Genomic DNA, 14325 nt, shown 5'->3' on the forward strand with positions numbered 1-14325 from the left:
CTACTGACATATTTACTGAGAGCGAGTACGCATGGGCATGTGCATGCACATACACACACACACACACACACACACACACACACACACACACACACACACACACACACACACACACACACACACACACACACACACACACACACACACACACACACATATAAAGATCACATATTCTTTATATTGAAACATATAGAAACCACGTTTGACTCCGTTCCATTGATTCCATTCTAGCCATTACAATGAGCCCATCCTCCTATAGCTCCTCCCACCAGAATCCACTGGAGTACAGTGATATGACAACTTGACAATGAAATTGACTTTGCCCTGTGACAGACTATCTAAGCCAATATCTGTCTCTCACATTCTCTCCCTCTGCTATCTTAGATTGAATCTGATCTTTTTATTCTCTTCCTCTCAGTATCTGTGTATTGATTGACTTCTTCTCTTGCTACAAATATCCAAACGGCTCCGCATAGTCACACACACGCCCATTCCACTTTCTGTCTCTCTCTCTTCCATCACTCTCTCGCTCTGAAATACTAAGCCTCAACACAACAATATTCGTAGGGAATTCTCCCATAGACAGATATAAACCGGAGCAACCTGATTACTCCTCAGTGAGGGTTCGGGGTCTATAGGCATCTAAAGTGAATTATCTGTAAACAGAAATACCTGTTGACTCTCACTAATTGGCTTGTGCCTCTCTCTTTATCATGGTGGCTGCACATTTTCCCTTGGAAAATGCACCACCTCTCTCTGGTAAAGCTTATTTGTATGATTGTGTGTGTGTGTGTGTGTTTGTCAACAGCTTTGCTCTAGATCTATCACCTTCCCGCTCGACAGGCTTGTGATTAGGTTGGAGGTCATAAAGTGAGGAGAGGGGGTTTATGGGTGGTATGGCTGGTCTAGTCAGATATGTCTGTTTCAGCAGAGAGAGAGAGAGAGAGAGAGAGAGAGAGAGAGGAAATACATTTGTTTTCTTCGACAATAACAAATACATACAGCTCCTAAAGAGGTTTGCAGAGACCAACAAAAATGTATCTGCTTACTGGTATGCCTCCAGTATTGCTATTTACCCAAAATACTTGTTAGTTTAATTTGTCCAATTGTTTTAGCAGTACTTTAATCAATAGCAGCTCATCGTTGTCCATGTGTCGGAGCTCCACCACTGCCCACTGTCCAATTGAAATGTTCTCTTGTCATATCAAATATCTGGGTTGGGACCAGAGGGCACTGAACATGTCTCCAGATTAATTGATTTTGTGAAGAGGTGACTTTTACAACCTTCAAAACATGGGAGATGAGAAAAATCACTTGCCCAACAAGTAGAATTCAATATGTGGAGGGCACATGCAGGGCCCAGTCAGCATAAAGTCTGAACACAAATATGGAAGAAATATTGTGAACTTTTTATAATGTATTTTTATGCATAATTTTATAGTATTTTTGTCACGATCGTGTGGGGGATTGACGGACCAAAACGCAGCATTTGGGAAATAAGCCATCTTCCTTTTATTGATGACGAAGGCAAAATGAAACAAAAACACTTACACACTAACAAAACAACCGTGAAGCTAATAAACGTTGTGCACATACACAGGCTACAAACGTTCAGACATAGACACTTACCCACATCAAACGAAAGCCTATGGCTACCCTAAATATGGCTCCCAATCAGAGACAACAGAAATCAGCTGTCTCTAATTGGGAACCCATTCAGGCAACCATAGACTTCCCTAGACAACTACATCCAACATAGACACAGCTAGACACATACACTCAACACAAACCCATACACTACACCCAACACCCCCTTTACCATATAATCACCCAAAACCGACAAAACACAAACATTACCCATGTCACACCCTGACCTAACTAAAAATAATAAAGAAAACAAAGAATACTAAGGCCAGGGCGTGACAATTTTATAAGTATTCATTGGGAAGAATATGCTTCAGCATAGAGTTTATGATGCGATACATTTTATAAATACTCCTTTACTGCTGGGTGGGTGTTCACCACCCATTCCCAGTCTTTGTCTTAATTTTCTTCAGTCATAATTTTCTTCAGTCATTCTTCAGTTTGGCTGGCAGCTAGCCGAAGTCGGCTAGGCAAACCGAACGAGTTTGCTCCCATAAAACATAAGAATACTCAGAATTAATGTAATCTGTGTCTGTCTTTGATTATGACATTTTTGGCAAGGAGATCTTAGTTGTGCAATTTTGCTCCAGTAAAGGTGCCTGCATGCCTCCCAGCCTAAACATTTCGGAAGAGTTTGTGCATATATTATGACGACATTTTGTGACGTTTTTGTCACAATTTTACTTTGATGCAGTATTTCTAAATGTAAAATGTGGATGAAAACAAGTCGTCTCTCATTGAATAACAACAAAGACTTTACTGATGAATCCCTACTTTTTAGAGAAAATAATACAATATAATCAAAACAATATTGACCAATCACTGACGAAGGGGCGTAGACTTTGGCTATCGACTTCGGCTTGCCTCAAGAAAAAAATTGTGTGCCTGAACACCCGAAAAAACTCTTACCGAAGTCCAAAACAAATAAAAACGTCATAATATATGCACTAACTCTTCCAAACTGTTTTTGCTGGGAAGCATGTTGACACCTTTACAGGAGCATTTCTTCCCCTCTCACAGACTCTGATGTACTGTAGATATTATATCAATCTGCAGCTAAAATGGCTGAGATAAAACCTCATTAAGCCTCAACCACTAAGACACCTCCCTGGGGGTTCCTCTGTGTGTTTCAAATATTTACCAACAAGCATGGAGTTGTGAGACATTCACACCCTCATTATCTACTATTCCTCGAAAGCTCCTTCCTTCCCTCTCTCTTTGTCCTTGTATTTCACTCGTCTTTCCTCACCTCCCCTTCCCCCTGTGCTGCTCTCCATCAGCATCGCTCCCTTGCTTTTCACTCACCCCTTTGAACTCCCTGTTTCTCTTTCATCTCTCCCCCCCCCCCTCGTTCCACCGCCTCCCCCATCCTCCCCCCTACTGTGCTACTCCGAATATTGTACCTTATGATGGGAATATATAATGGAATGGAACTCAGTATCTATTTGCCTGTTATTACATACAACTTTAGTGAAGGAATTAACAATAAATATCCTTAGAGAGAGAGAGAGAGAGAGAGAGAGAGAGAGAGAGAGAGAGAGAGAACTCCCCAGACAGCCAAGGTCAGTGCATGACCATGAGCGCACTAACACAATGTCTGTCTGGGTGTCTGTCTGTCTGTCACTTAGACCACCTCAAAACTGTCTATAGCGCTCCATTAAAACACACACAAACACACGTGCATAAGCACATAGTCTATGCACACTCGCACAGCTGTGTGCTCATGACATCAACCAATGTATTCTATGATCGCCCAAAAGTGCATTACCATTTTATAAAAGAGGGGGGCATAGACTGTTGTAAGATGTTTCACCTCTGAACAGATTCAATGTTGTGGGGTCAGTTGCATCAGTTGACCACGATCACTGCTTCTCCTCGGAGCCAGTTTAGTCACCCCCGGAGCAACATCCCTGCTGTTTCAATCAGATTCCTCAAGCAGATCTACACCCACTAATCCCTAATATTAAACCCCCCTCTATCTGCAGCAGACACTCCTTCAAATTAGGAAATACCATGGTTGAACATGCCCAATGGTATAACTACCTGGGACAAAAAGTATGTACCTCTGGTGGATTTGGTTTGGCAGTGAATGTACTAAAAGAAAAAGGCCTGCAAATCATTTTACTTCATAAAAAGAAAATTCTCAAAAATAAACATTAATATCCAGATCTGGGGCAAAATATTCAAGTGTAATTTTACCAATTGCACTGTATGGAAGTGAGGTTATGGGTCCAACCTGTTTTAACGATTATAACAATTGGGAGAAAAAACAAATATAAAACCTACATACAGAATTCTGCAGAATTATCTTAAATAGCCAAAAGAAAGAACCAAATAATGCATGCAGAGTGGAACGCTGAAGATTCCATTTAAATGTAAATATAGCCCCAAAACATCCATACAATTCAAAGCACTGGAAACCCAAGAGCTGAACCCTGAAAAGAGTCCCCTATGTCAGCTGTTAAAAACACTAAACAACTGTATTATTCAACCACACAGGGAAATCAATCAGATTGTTACAGAAATTAACTTTTTCCTCCACTGCGAGAAACACTCCCAAATAAGAGGATATTTTTTCAAGAAAACATCTCTATCAATTTCCAACTTCTGTGCATTTACTAATGACATAAAACTGGGAATTATTCAGGGTGAGGGAGAAACCGCAAATATTACTGCCAGATATGTACGGTATATGATTGCCATAGCCTGAGGAACATCCCATGAACATGAATTATCTGTAGTTTTTCAATTGTATATAACTTAGAATGCATAGTGTAACCATCATCCGTGTTAATTTGGTTGTTTATTTATTTGACATTTTCTGTTTAGAATGACACAATATAACAGCAGTATTGTTGTACCTGTATACCTATTATTATTACTACTGAAATTAACTGTATTTCAATATCCTCATTGCATTGTACTGTATTTACTGAAATTCTGTACCACTATACTGCTTTGGCAATATCTACAAATTGTATTTCATGCCAATAAAGCAGTCACAGAGAGACAGAGAGACACAAAGACACAGAGACACAGAGAGAGAGAGAGAGAGAGATAGAGAGAGAACTGACTTCATAGACATGCAGATATAGGGAACTAGAGAGGGTTTATATATTAGGCTGGGTTGGTACCCATGTTGATTATTGCAGTTTTGAAACTGCAGTAACTGCAGTCGACTGTGGGATTTTGAACTGCAGTTTATAATGCACTCTGACTGCAATCTTTTTTTGTAATGGATGTAACTGCGTTGTGTTGTTTCAAAGAGAGAGGATCATTTACAGCATGGTTAGACACATGCAGAGGGAGTTAGGACTAATACAGGGATTAGCCTGCCAACAGGCAATCTATGATCTCAACCAATATTAACCCATTTCCTTACAACATAACACTTTCATTTTTCCCACTGAACCAACCCTATTAACTTTCATTTTCTCTAATGATTCCATTCCTCTCCCTCTCTCCACAGAAGGGTCAAATAAGTAACATGCTGTGTTCTTTAGATGGAGAAGGCCGATTGAAGGTCTCAGTATAAAGTTTTTCTTCTCCCCCGCTGTATGTGATTTCAAAACCTTTTAAGTTGAGCTAAATGTACCAAAAACTGTGATGTGCCTTTATAACCCTACGTGTGGGTGTATTACTAATATAGAGTACATTTGGAAAGTATTCAGATGCCTTACATTTTTACACATTTTGTTACGTTACAGCCTTATTTCCTAATCAATCTACACATAATGACAAAGCAAAAACAGGTGTTTAGAATTTGTTTCAGATGTATTACAAAAAAAAAAACAGATACCTTATTTACATAAGTATTCAGACCCTTTGCTGTGAGACATGAAATTGAGCTCAGGTGCATCCTGTTTCCATTGATCATCCTTGAGATGTTTATTCAACTTGATTGGAGTCCACCTGTGGTAAATTTAATTGATTGGACATGATTTGGAAAGGCACACACCTGTCTATATAAGGTCCCACAGTTGACAGTGCATGTCAGAGCAAAAACCAAGCCATTAGGTCGATGGAATTGTCTGTAGAGCTCAGAGACAGGATTGTGTCGAGGAAAATATCTGGGGAAGGGAACCAACAAATGTCTTCAGCATTGAAGGGCCCCAAGAACCGTGGCCTCCATCATTCTTAAATGGAAGAAGTTTGGAACCACCAAGACTCTTCCTAGAGCTGGCCGTCCGGCCAAACTGAGCAATTGGAGTAGAAGGGCCTTGGTCAGGGAGGTGACCAAGAACCTGATGGTCACTCTGACAGAGCTCCCGAGCTCCTCTGTGGAGATGGGAGAACATTCCAGAAGGACAAGCATCTCTGCATCACTCCATCAATCAGGCCTTTATGGTAGAGTGGCCAGATGGAAGCCACTCCTCAGTAAAAGGCACATGACAGCCCGCTTTAAGTTTGCCAAAAAGTCACCTAAAGACTCTCAGACCATGAGAAACAAGATTCTCTGGTCTGATGAAACCAAGATTGAACTCCTTGGCCTGAATGCCAAGCCTCACGTCTGGAGGAAACCTGGCACCATCCCTACGGGGAAGCATGGTGGTGGCAGCATCATGCTGTGTGGATGTTTTTCAGCGGCAGGGACTGAGAGACAAGTCAGGATTGAGGGAAAGATGAACAGAGCAAAGTACAGACAGATCTTTGATGAAAACCTGCTCCAGAGCGCTCCGGACCTCAGACTGGGGCGAAGGTTCACTTTCCAACAGGACAACGACCCTAAGTACACAGCCATGACAACGCAGGCGTGGCTTCTGGACAAGTCTCTGAATGTCCTTGAATGGCCCAGCCAGAGCCCGGACTTGAACCCAATCTAACATCTCTGGAGAGACCTGAAAATAGCTGTGCAGCGATGCTCCCCATCCAACATGACAAAGTTTGAGAGGATCTGCAGAGAAGAATGGGAGACACTCCCCAAATACAGGTGTGCCAAGCTTGTAGCATCATACCCAAGAAGACTCGAGGCTGTAATCACTGTGGTGCTTCAACAAAGTACTGAGTAAAGGATCTGAATACTTATGTAAATGCAATGTCAGTTTAATTTTATACATTTGCAAAAATGTCTAAAAACCTGTTTTTGCTTTGTCATTATGGGGTACTGTGTGTAGATTGATGATGGAGAAAAAAAACTATTTAATCCATTTTAGAATAAGGCTGTGATTTAACAAAATGTGCAAAAAGTCAAGGGGTCTGAATACTTTCCAAATGGACCTACACATTTCTCTATTTGTTTAGGTGTATTGTGCTATTGTCTGTTCACTTAATTGGCTGTGTTGACTGACTAACCCCTAGCTTTGTGTTTTAGGTCTGTCTGTATGTGTTGTGTTCATCTATTCTCCTCCTCAGTCTGTGTGTTGTGGTTAATTCTAACACAGTGAACTAACCTGTTCTGTCTAGTGAGAGCTCTGCTAATGTGGCTCAATAAATCTACTATCTATTATGCTGTTTAATCTTTATATACACCTGTATTGTAATCACACACCAGTCCAATCTCTACCACCCACCCATTGCCCTTTCTCGCTCTATAAATGGCTTGTTTTCCTTTCTGGGGGCTAGACGGGACAAATGGCTTGTTTTCCTTTCTGTTGCTCTCTCTCACATCTTCCTCTGTATGTTCCATGTCCTTGTACTCCTTTGTGTTTAATCATTCTCCACCACTCCCCTACTCTTCCTTTCTTCTCCTCCTCTCTAACCTCTGATCTCACTCGTCTCCTTCTTCCCCTACCTCCTGCTGGCTAACCTCTGAAACCTCCCTCCTCTAGGTGAATGGTAAAGAGCTGTCTCGTCTCTCTGGGGACCCCACCCTGGATGTGAAAGACCCGCTGCTGTCTCACGTGTTGAGGAGGGGGACCCGACGGCGGGTGGGACATGCAGGGCGACTAGCGGGGCTAGACGGGACAGTAGCAGTGACAGGGGGGCTGACTGACTGTGTGGACAGCGGCACTCAGACTGACATCAGTTTCCAGCACATCTTGACCCTGGGAAGGACCGCCCACAACCCATGTGGAGCCCCGCCCCCTCCCCCTTCCCCCTCTCCACCGCTGCCACCCATCCTGGAACCCTACCTGCTCAATGAGCTGTGAGTGGAAAGAGAAAGAGAATGTGTGTGAGAGAGAAAGAGAAGGATAGAGAACGATAGCGAGAGAGTGTGTGAGAGAAAGGGACAGACATAGATTTACTGTATATTTCACATTTGTTTATTATCTACTTCACTTGCTTTGGCAATGTTATCATGTTTCCCATGCCAATGAAGCCCTTAAATTGAATTGAGAGCCAGAGAGAGGGGGGGTGGAAGAGTTTGAGATTCAATTTATCCAAGATGTTTGAAAGCGCTGCATTCTGTATGTCTGACAAACAAAATTGGGACACATTACATATTTTCTCATATGTTTTATTCTCAGTCTCCTAGAGCCTGAATATTATGACCCCAACAACTACTTTGACATCACTCAGCAAGAGGGGGATCTCCGACAGGATGAGTTAGAATACGAGGTAAGTCTCAATTGTCTTGTCAAATCAAATTGTCTACCATCTAATCCAAAAGAAATCCCATTCTTCATGCCCTCTCTATCTCCATTACCAGTGTTCAGGTGTTTAACTTGTCACTCAAAACGTGTGTTTTTCCTGCCACACATTTCAATAGGAGGTGGAGCTGTATAAGTCTCGTCAGCAGGACAAGCTGGGGTTAACGGTGTGCTACCGGACAGACGATGAGGAGGATCTGGGGATCTATGTGGGCGAGGTGAGGAGGATGGGAGTGAGGATGAGGGTTATCCTCGCTCTGATCGCCTGTTTGCCAGCTAACTTAATCCTCTCTCACTCCAGGTCAACCCCAATAGTATAGCTGCTATGGATGGCCGTATCCGAGAGGGGGATAGAATATTACAGGTAAGAGAACATTAGGATTGTTAAGATAACATTTCAGACAAAGTTATATATTATAGCAAGTCTATGTAGAAAAAAGGGTCAGAGTACATTTATGATGTGATTCTGAATCAGATAAACGGGGTGGACATCCAGAACAGAGAGGAGGCGGTGGCCATTCTTACCAGGGAGGACAGTACCAACATCTCCCTGCTCCTGGCCCGGCCCGAAATAGAGGTGAGAACCTCTCCCAGAACAAAACACCCAGCATCTGACATACAGATGTAGGATCTTAATTTGATCACCCTGTTACATGATAATATTACCGCAAAGCAGGACATTTAAAAAGGTATAAAAAGATTTCTGAAGTTTGTAATTTTCACTTGGATATTTGACTTGAATTTAAGTTCTTTATTTTCACAAGATCCCCATTTACAATTTTCCGTCAAGTACAATTCAACATAGATCACCAATCAAAGGCAGATCAGATTGGTACCTCTATAACAAGGGGACATTCATGTAAAGGAAATAAGACTGGCGTTCTGCATCTCCCCCTACCCTGTTTACCCAGGAGACAGGAAAGGTGAGAGGAGTGAAGAGGGAGACAGATGAGTACAGATAGAGGGAAATGGAGCGGGGGTGGGAGGGATGGACAGCGAGCGTTGGTGGGAGAACGAGGAGAGCCTGCTTGTTTTCAGTACGTGCCAATGTGGCATTGCTTTGTTTCCCTCAAGGTCACAGCTCAACAGATCTGAGGACACAGTCCCAGGACATCCCATAATATACACACATACACACAGCAAATGGGTAATCACTGAACACACACCTCCAGATGGGGCAGAATAGTTTACCTTTTTTATACTGAGAGTGGTGCATAAGCCATAGACACAAACACACACGTCTGTACATGTGCTCTGTGACACAGTCAGTGTTGAAATCGGAATGCAGTCCACATTCAGCTAGAGGGCAGATTTAAGCGAGGGCCATTAAAATGTAGGTTGCTACCGAGTCAGTCACGCACTGCACGTACCCTCATCTTCCTTTACTCATGTGGCGCCCTCCAATCTGCAGAGAGAAATGAGATGCAGGGGAGGCTAAAACGGAGATAGACAATGCTTTATCAATATGAATCCTCACAGAGGGAGTTGAGGAGAGGGTGAATCATCAGAGAGAAATATATGAGCAGAGATTAAAGGGGCAGTGCAGTCAAAATCATGATTTTTTGGGGGGTGTTTTATATATATTTCCACACAGAGGTTGGAATAATACTGTGAAATTGTGAAAATTATTATCATTTTAGTGTAAGAGCAGTTTGAAGAGGCCGGCTGAAATTTCAGCTCGTTTGCATGGGTGGGTTTTTTGGACCGCCTGGAGACATCATCAGGCGGTATAAGTTAATAGATCAATAACAAAGAGACTTTCCCCTCCTCTCCGCCAATAACAGCTAGTTTTCAGGTTACATATCCCTCACATTAGGCTCCTCCAATTAGGACCCTCACTCAGGCCACTCCCATACACTCCTAGCAAAATTCTTGCTTGAGAAATAGCTTTTTGCCAAGAAGCTATTATTTATTTATTTTTGACCATTTTAATTGAAAACAATCAACAAACAAACACAGTATGGTATTTAATTGTTACCCAGAAATGACTTGACATTCAGATAAAAATGTCTGTATTGGACCTTTAAGGGTTATTTCACCGGTCTTGGGGATAGGGGGAGATACATAAAGGGGTTGTTAGATAAGAATAATCCAAAAGTCTGAAACATATTAAAATTAAAACAATAAAAATGTTTATCAATGAAATGTGGTCAACTCCACTCTGAGGCGTGAATTGTTTGCGGAATTCAACCAGAATATTTACATACACATTATCAATATCTCAGAGGGTCTGAATAAAGGGATGAATTTGTAATTTTCCTACCTGCTCTATTCACTAGTAGTAACAACACACTACAAATTCATAACAGAACAGACTGTCAATGTGTGTGTGCACGTGTATAGCTGGATGAGTGGGTGTGCATATATTTACCTTTAGGCCCAATTGACCTATTCATCCAGACAGGTCAGTGGAAAATAGCCTCAAGTACAAAAATGTCTTTAAAATGGTAATGAACTCACACATTAAGTTGGCTCCTGCGCCATCTAGTGACTGAGATGAACAATAAGACATACGTCTAACATGTTGTATGAGGTTCAAAAGAGTATAATAAAATAAACCTGCTTTATTCTCATATGTTTCTTTTCCCACTTCAATGACACCTTCAACTCAACAACGGCCATCAAAACAACAAACACAATATGTGAAACACCTTCTACAACTCAGAATGACAACCAGCTGGACCCAGATGAGCTGGAGCTGGAGGTTCTGGACAATGCCGTCCATCTGCCTAGCCCCCATCAGCTGAGGAACGGGGCCTCCGTGCTCGATGCAGAACCAGAGGTCATGGGTGGTGGTAGGGTGGGAAGCCGTGGGTGGGGTCACCGTGACTCTCCTAGCCTCCTCCACACGGTGCTGAGTAACAGCCAGGAGTTGGACAGCGGGGTGGGCCGTACGGACGAGAGCACCCGCAACGAGGAGTCCTCAGAACATGACCTGCTGGGAGACGACCAGACCAGCGCCCCCACCACCAACGCCACCAACACCCCCGGCAGCATGCGCAGGTTCCACTCTGGCCAGGGGGACAGGGACACCCCACCCCTGCTCCATGGTCACTCCGCAGAGTTCCACTTCAGCACAGACTCTCTGCTGGGGCTGGACTGTCTGGGTGGTGGAGGAGGAGGGGGGGGGGCTGTTGACCTGGCAGGGGAGAGGGTCTACACAGCTGACCCAGTGAGGATGATGGCTGGACTGACGGAGGAAGAGTGTGATAGGTACAGGGAGCTCCTGGAGATCAAGTGCTACTATGAGAAGAATGGCAACGCTCTTCTGCTGCTGGGGGAGCATGGGGGTCACGGGCAGGGGGGCGATGGGGGGATTCCTCTGGATGTGAACAGGAATGAGAACTTGATGCAGCATGAGGTGGCCCTCCTGGAAGAGGAGCTACGCCACCTGGAGTTCAAGTGTCGTAACATCCTGAGGGCCCAGAAGATGCAGCAGCTCCGGGAGCGCTGTCTGAAGGCATGGCCCCAGGAGGAAGAGGAGGAGAGCGGGGCCGGAGGTGGGGCCGGGGCTGGGCGGGTGGCTCTTCTGGTTAGCGAGGAGTCCTGTCACCATGAGCTGTCAGACATTAATGAGCTCCCTGAGAGGGAGCGCTCTGACAAGGACAGCACCAGCGCCTACAACACAGGAGGGGAGAGCTGCAGGACCACCCCTCTGGTCACCGAACAGTACCCCTCCCTCTCTGCACATGGCCGCAGCAGCCTGGAGGGGGGAGACTCAGCCTCTTTGCAGTGTCGGACTCCCAGCCGGCACAGGGAGAGGGGGGGCAGGAGGGATGAGAGGGGGCAGGCTAACCTGAACCAGCCCTACTCCCCTAACTCACACAGAAGGGGAGCGGAAGCCAAGACCTCCAGCCCGGGAGGGGAAAAGTTCAGATCCCTATCCCGCAACGGGGCGGCCAGGAGGGGGTCGGAAGGAGGTGCGGGACACCCCAAAACCAACGGGACAGTAGAGGGGAGGGGAAGAGGACATAGCGCTGAGAACAGCCCTTATCTGTCCCGCCGTCACTCTGGCCCCAGAATCCCCCAGCGCTACCAGAGCTGCATGCAGCTGAGGTCCCCCTGTACCTCCGAGGGCCTGGAGCGACCTAGGGAGGGCAGCGACAGTCCCATGAGCCTGGGTAGCACATGCAAGGACATCCACCAGGGCCCTGTGTCCATGCCCTCCTTACCCATCCTCCCTCCCCTCCCGCCGCCAGCCTCACCACGTATGGAGTGGAAGGTCAAAGTACGAAGCGACGGCTCCCGCTATGTTGCCAAGCGTCCCATTAGGGACCGCCTCCTGAAGGCCCGGGCCATGAAGATCCGGGAAGAGCGCAGTGGCATGACCACGGACGACGACGCCGTCAGCGAGATGAAGATGGGCCGCTATTGGTCGAAAGAGGAAAGGAAGCAGCAGTTGCTGAGGGCCAGGGAGCAGCGCAGACGCAGGGAGTTTATGATGCAGAGCCGGCTGGACTTCCTGAGGGAGTCGCATGGCAGTGGACAACACAGGGCTCCACAGGGACAGGAGCCCACTACCATCCTGGAGCTGAGCCACAGGAGGAGCCAGAAGAAACGGAGCCGTAGGATCCTGGATAACTGGATCACCATCCAGGAACTACTTGCTCACGGGACCAGGTCACCTGACGGGAAGAAGGTCTACAACCCTCTGCTGTCAGTCACCACTGTTTAATGTAGAGGGGAAAGGTGATGGGTATAGAGGACAGAGAAAGGAAGACCGAGAGAGGACGAGAAGAGTGGAGAAGTAGTGTGTGGAGGGGTTGATTTAGAGGAAAATAAATCCACCTCAATCTTGTATGTCACTGCCATAGAGGAATCATCTTTATATCTGTGCCATTATAAGGTCTGTGACAGCCTGGGCAGCTCCATTGAGGCTATAACCCATAGGAATTACCACCCAGTTGACTCCTTTATGGCGGAAGCCTTCAATGGCAATATCCACACTTAAACAGGTATATCCATTGAGTTTGTTATCTCTATGGTCACTGCACATAGGAGAGGGAGAACGGGTGAGATTGCACCACAGCTTGTGAGTAGAGGAAAATAATGGTGCAATGTAGAAGAATAGAACATAATTAAGCAATAAGGCCCAAGGAGGTGTGGTATATGGCCAATATACCACGGCTAAGGGCTGTTCCTATGCGAGACGTATCCTGGCGTGCCTGGACACAGCCCTTAGTGGTATATTGGGCATATACCACAAGCACTCTAGGTGCCTTATCGCTATTATTAACTGGTTACCAACGTAATTAGAGCAGTAAATAGTATTTTTCTCATACCCATGGTATATAGTCTGATATACCACAGCTTTCAGCCAATCAGCATTCAGGACTCGAACCACCCACTTTATACTTACCGATATTGCAAGCTGTCATTTCTGCCGGAGAGAAAAGCTTTAAGATAAGCAGGGAGGTAAGACAAGTAAAAAGAAAACTCTGGTGAAATAAACCAACCTGTAGTTATTGACCATGCTTATAAGGACAGTGCCCTGTATGCCAACTAATTTTCTTGGGTACGGCTTTTACAAAGCACATTGGCAAAGAACAGAGCCTGGGACTTATTGACTAATGACTGAAATGGACATTGCGGCAAGATCTGACAGGCATGGGTTTTCATATGAATAAATTGAGAAGCAGTGACAAAAAAGGCACGCCAAATCCCACAGCACACAACAACTACATATCTGCTGGTGGAGACGTGAGGAAATGTTCTGGAATCTTCTGATGACTGGTACAATTGTATGGAGTTACTTACTCATACAGTATGACAGAACAATGAGGAGTGGTAAGTGGTTCTTTGACATTTAGTTACTTGCATGTTGACTATAAATGTAAAAAGGAACAACTTAAAATAGACTTCTTAGTGTGAAATTGTGGACGTGATAATGTGACATGTTCTTCACTTGTTCAATTCTTAGACTAGAAAACTGTGGCCCTGTTTGTTCAGTATACTGTGATGTCTAATCTATAAGCGTTTTACAATAAAAGCTTTTCTATATAAATTGTTAAGTGATTTTATCCTTTGAATTGTTTGCGTTGTTTCTGTCACACTGCAATACAGTAACACACTCAAAATGATCTCAAGGGAGACATCAGGAGCCCAGAACCCCCACGACTACCCCTGTGGTTTAACTTCACGTTAATGCTAC

General features: G+C 44.6%; 1 protein-coding gene across 3 annotated transcripts in view; it reads left to right on the forward strand.

Moving 5' to 3' along the window:
* LOC129829851 (PDZ domain-containing protein 4-like) overlaps positions 1-14185 on the forward strand; it is a 36261-nt gene extending 22076 nt beyond the window's left edge. For 2 of the 3 annotated variants that reach the window (XM_055891836.1, XM_055891834.1), the window contains exons 2-8: positions 5114-5167; positions 7413-7729; positions 8052-8142; positions 8294-8392; positions 8476-8538; positions 8650-8751; positions 10840-14185. In XM_055891836.1, the coding sequence (XP_055747811.1) occupies positions 5132-5167; positions 7413-7729; positions 8052-8142; positions 8294-8392; positions 8476-8538; positions 8650-8751; positions 10840-12849 (2718 nt within the window). In that variant the 5' untranslated portion in view covers positions 5114-5131 and the 3' untranslated portion in view covers positions 12850-14185. The remainder of the gene's footprint in view (positions 1-5113; positions 5168-7412; positions 7730-8051; positions 8143-8293; positions 8393-8475; positions 8539-8649; positions 8752-10839) is intronic. The other variant, XM_055891835.1, reaches the window with a different exon arrangement.
* The last annotated feature ends 140 nt before the right edge of the window (positions 14186-14325 follow it).

The sequence above is a fragment of the Salvelinus fontinalis genome, chromosome 31, assembly GCF_029448725.1.
Source record: "Salvelinus fontinalis isolate EN_2023a chromosome 31, ASM2944872v1, whole genome shotgun sequence".
NCBI classification, from domain to species: domain Eukaryota; kingdom Metazoa; phylum Chordata; class Actinopteri; order Salmoniformes; family Salmonidae; genus Salvelinus; species Salvelinus fontinalis.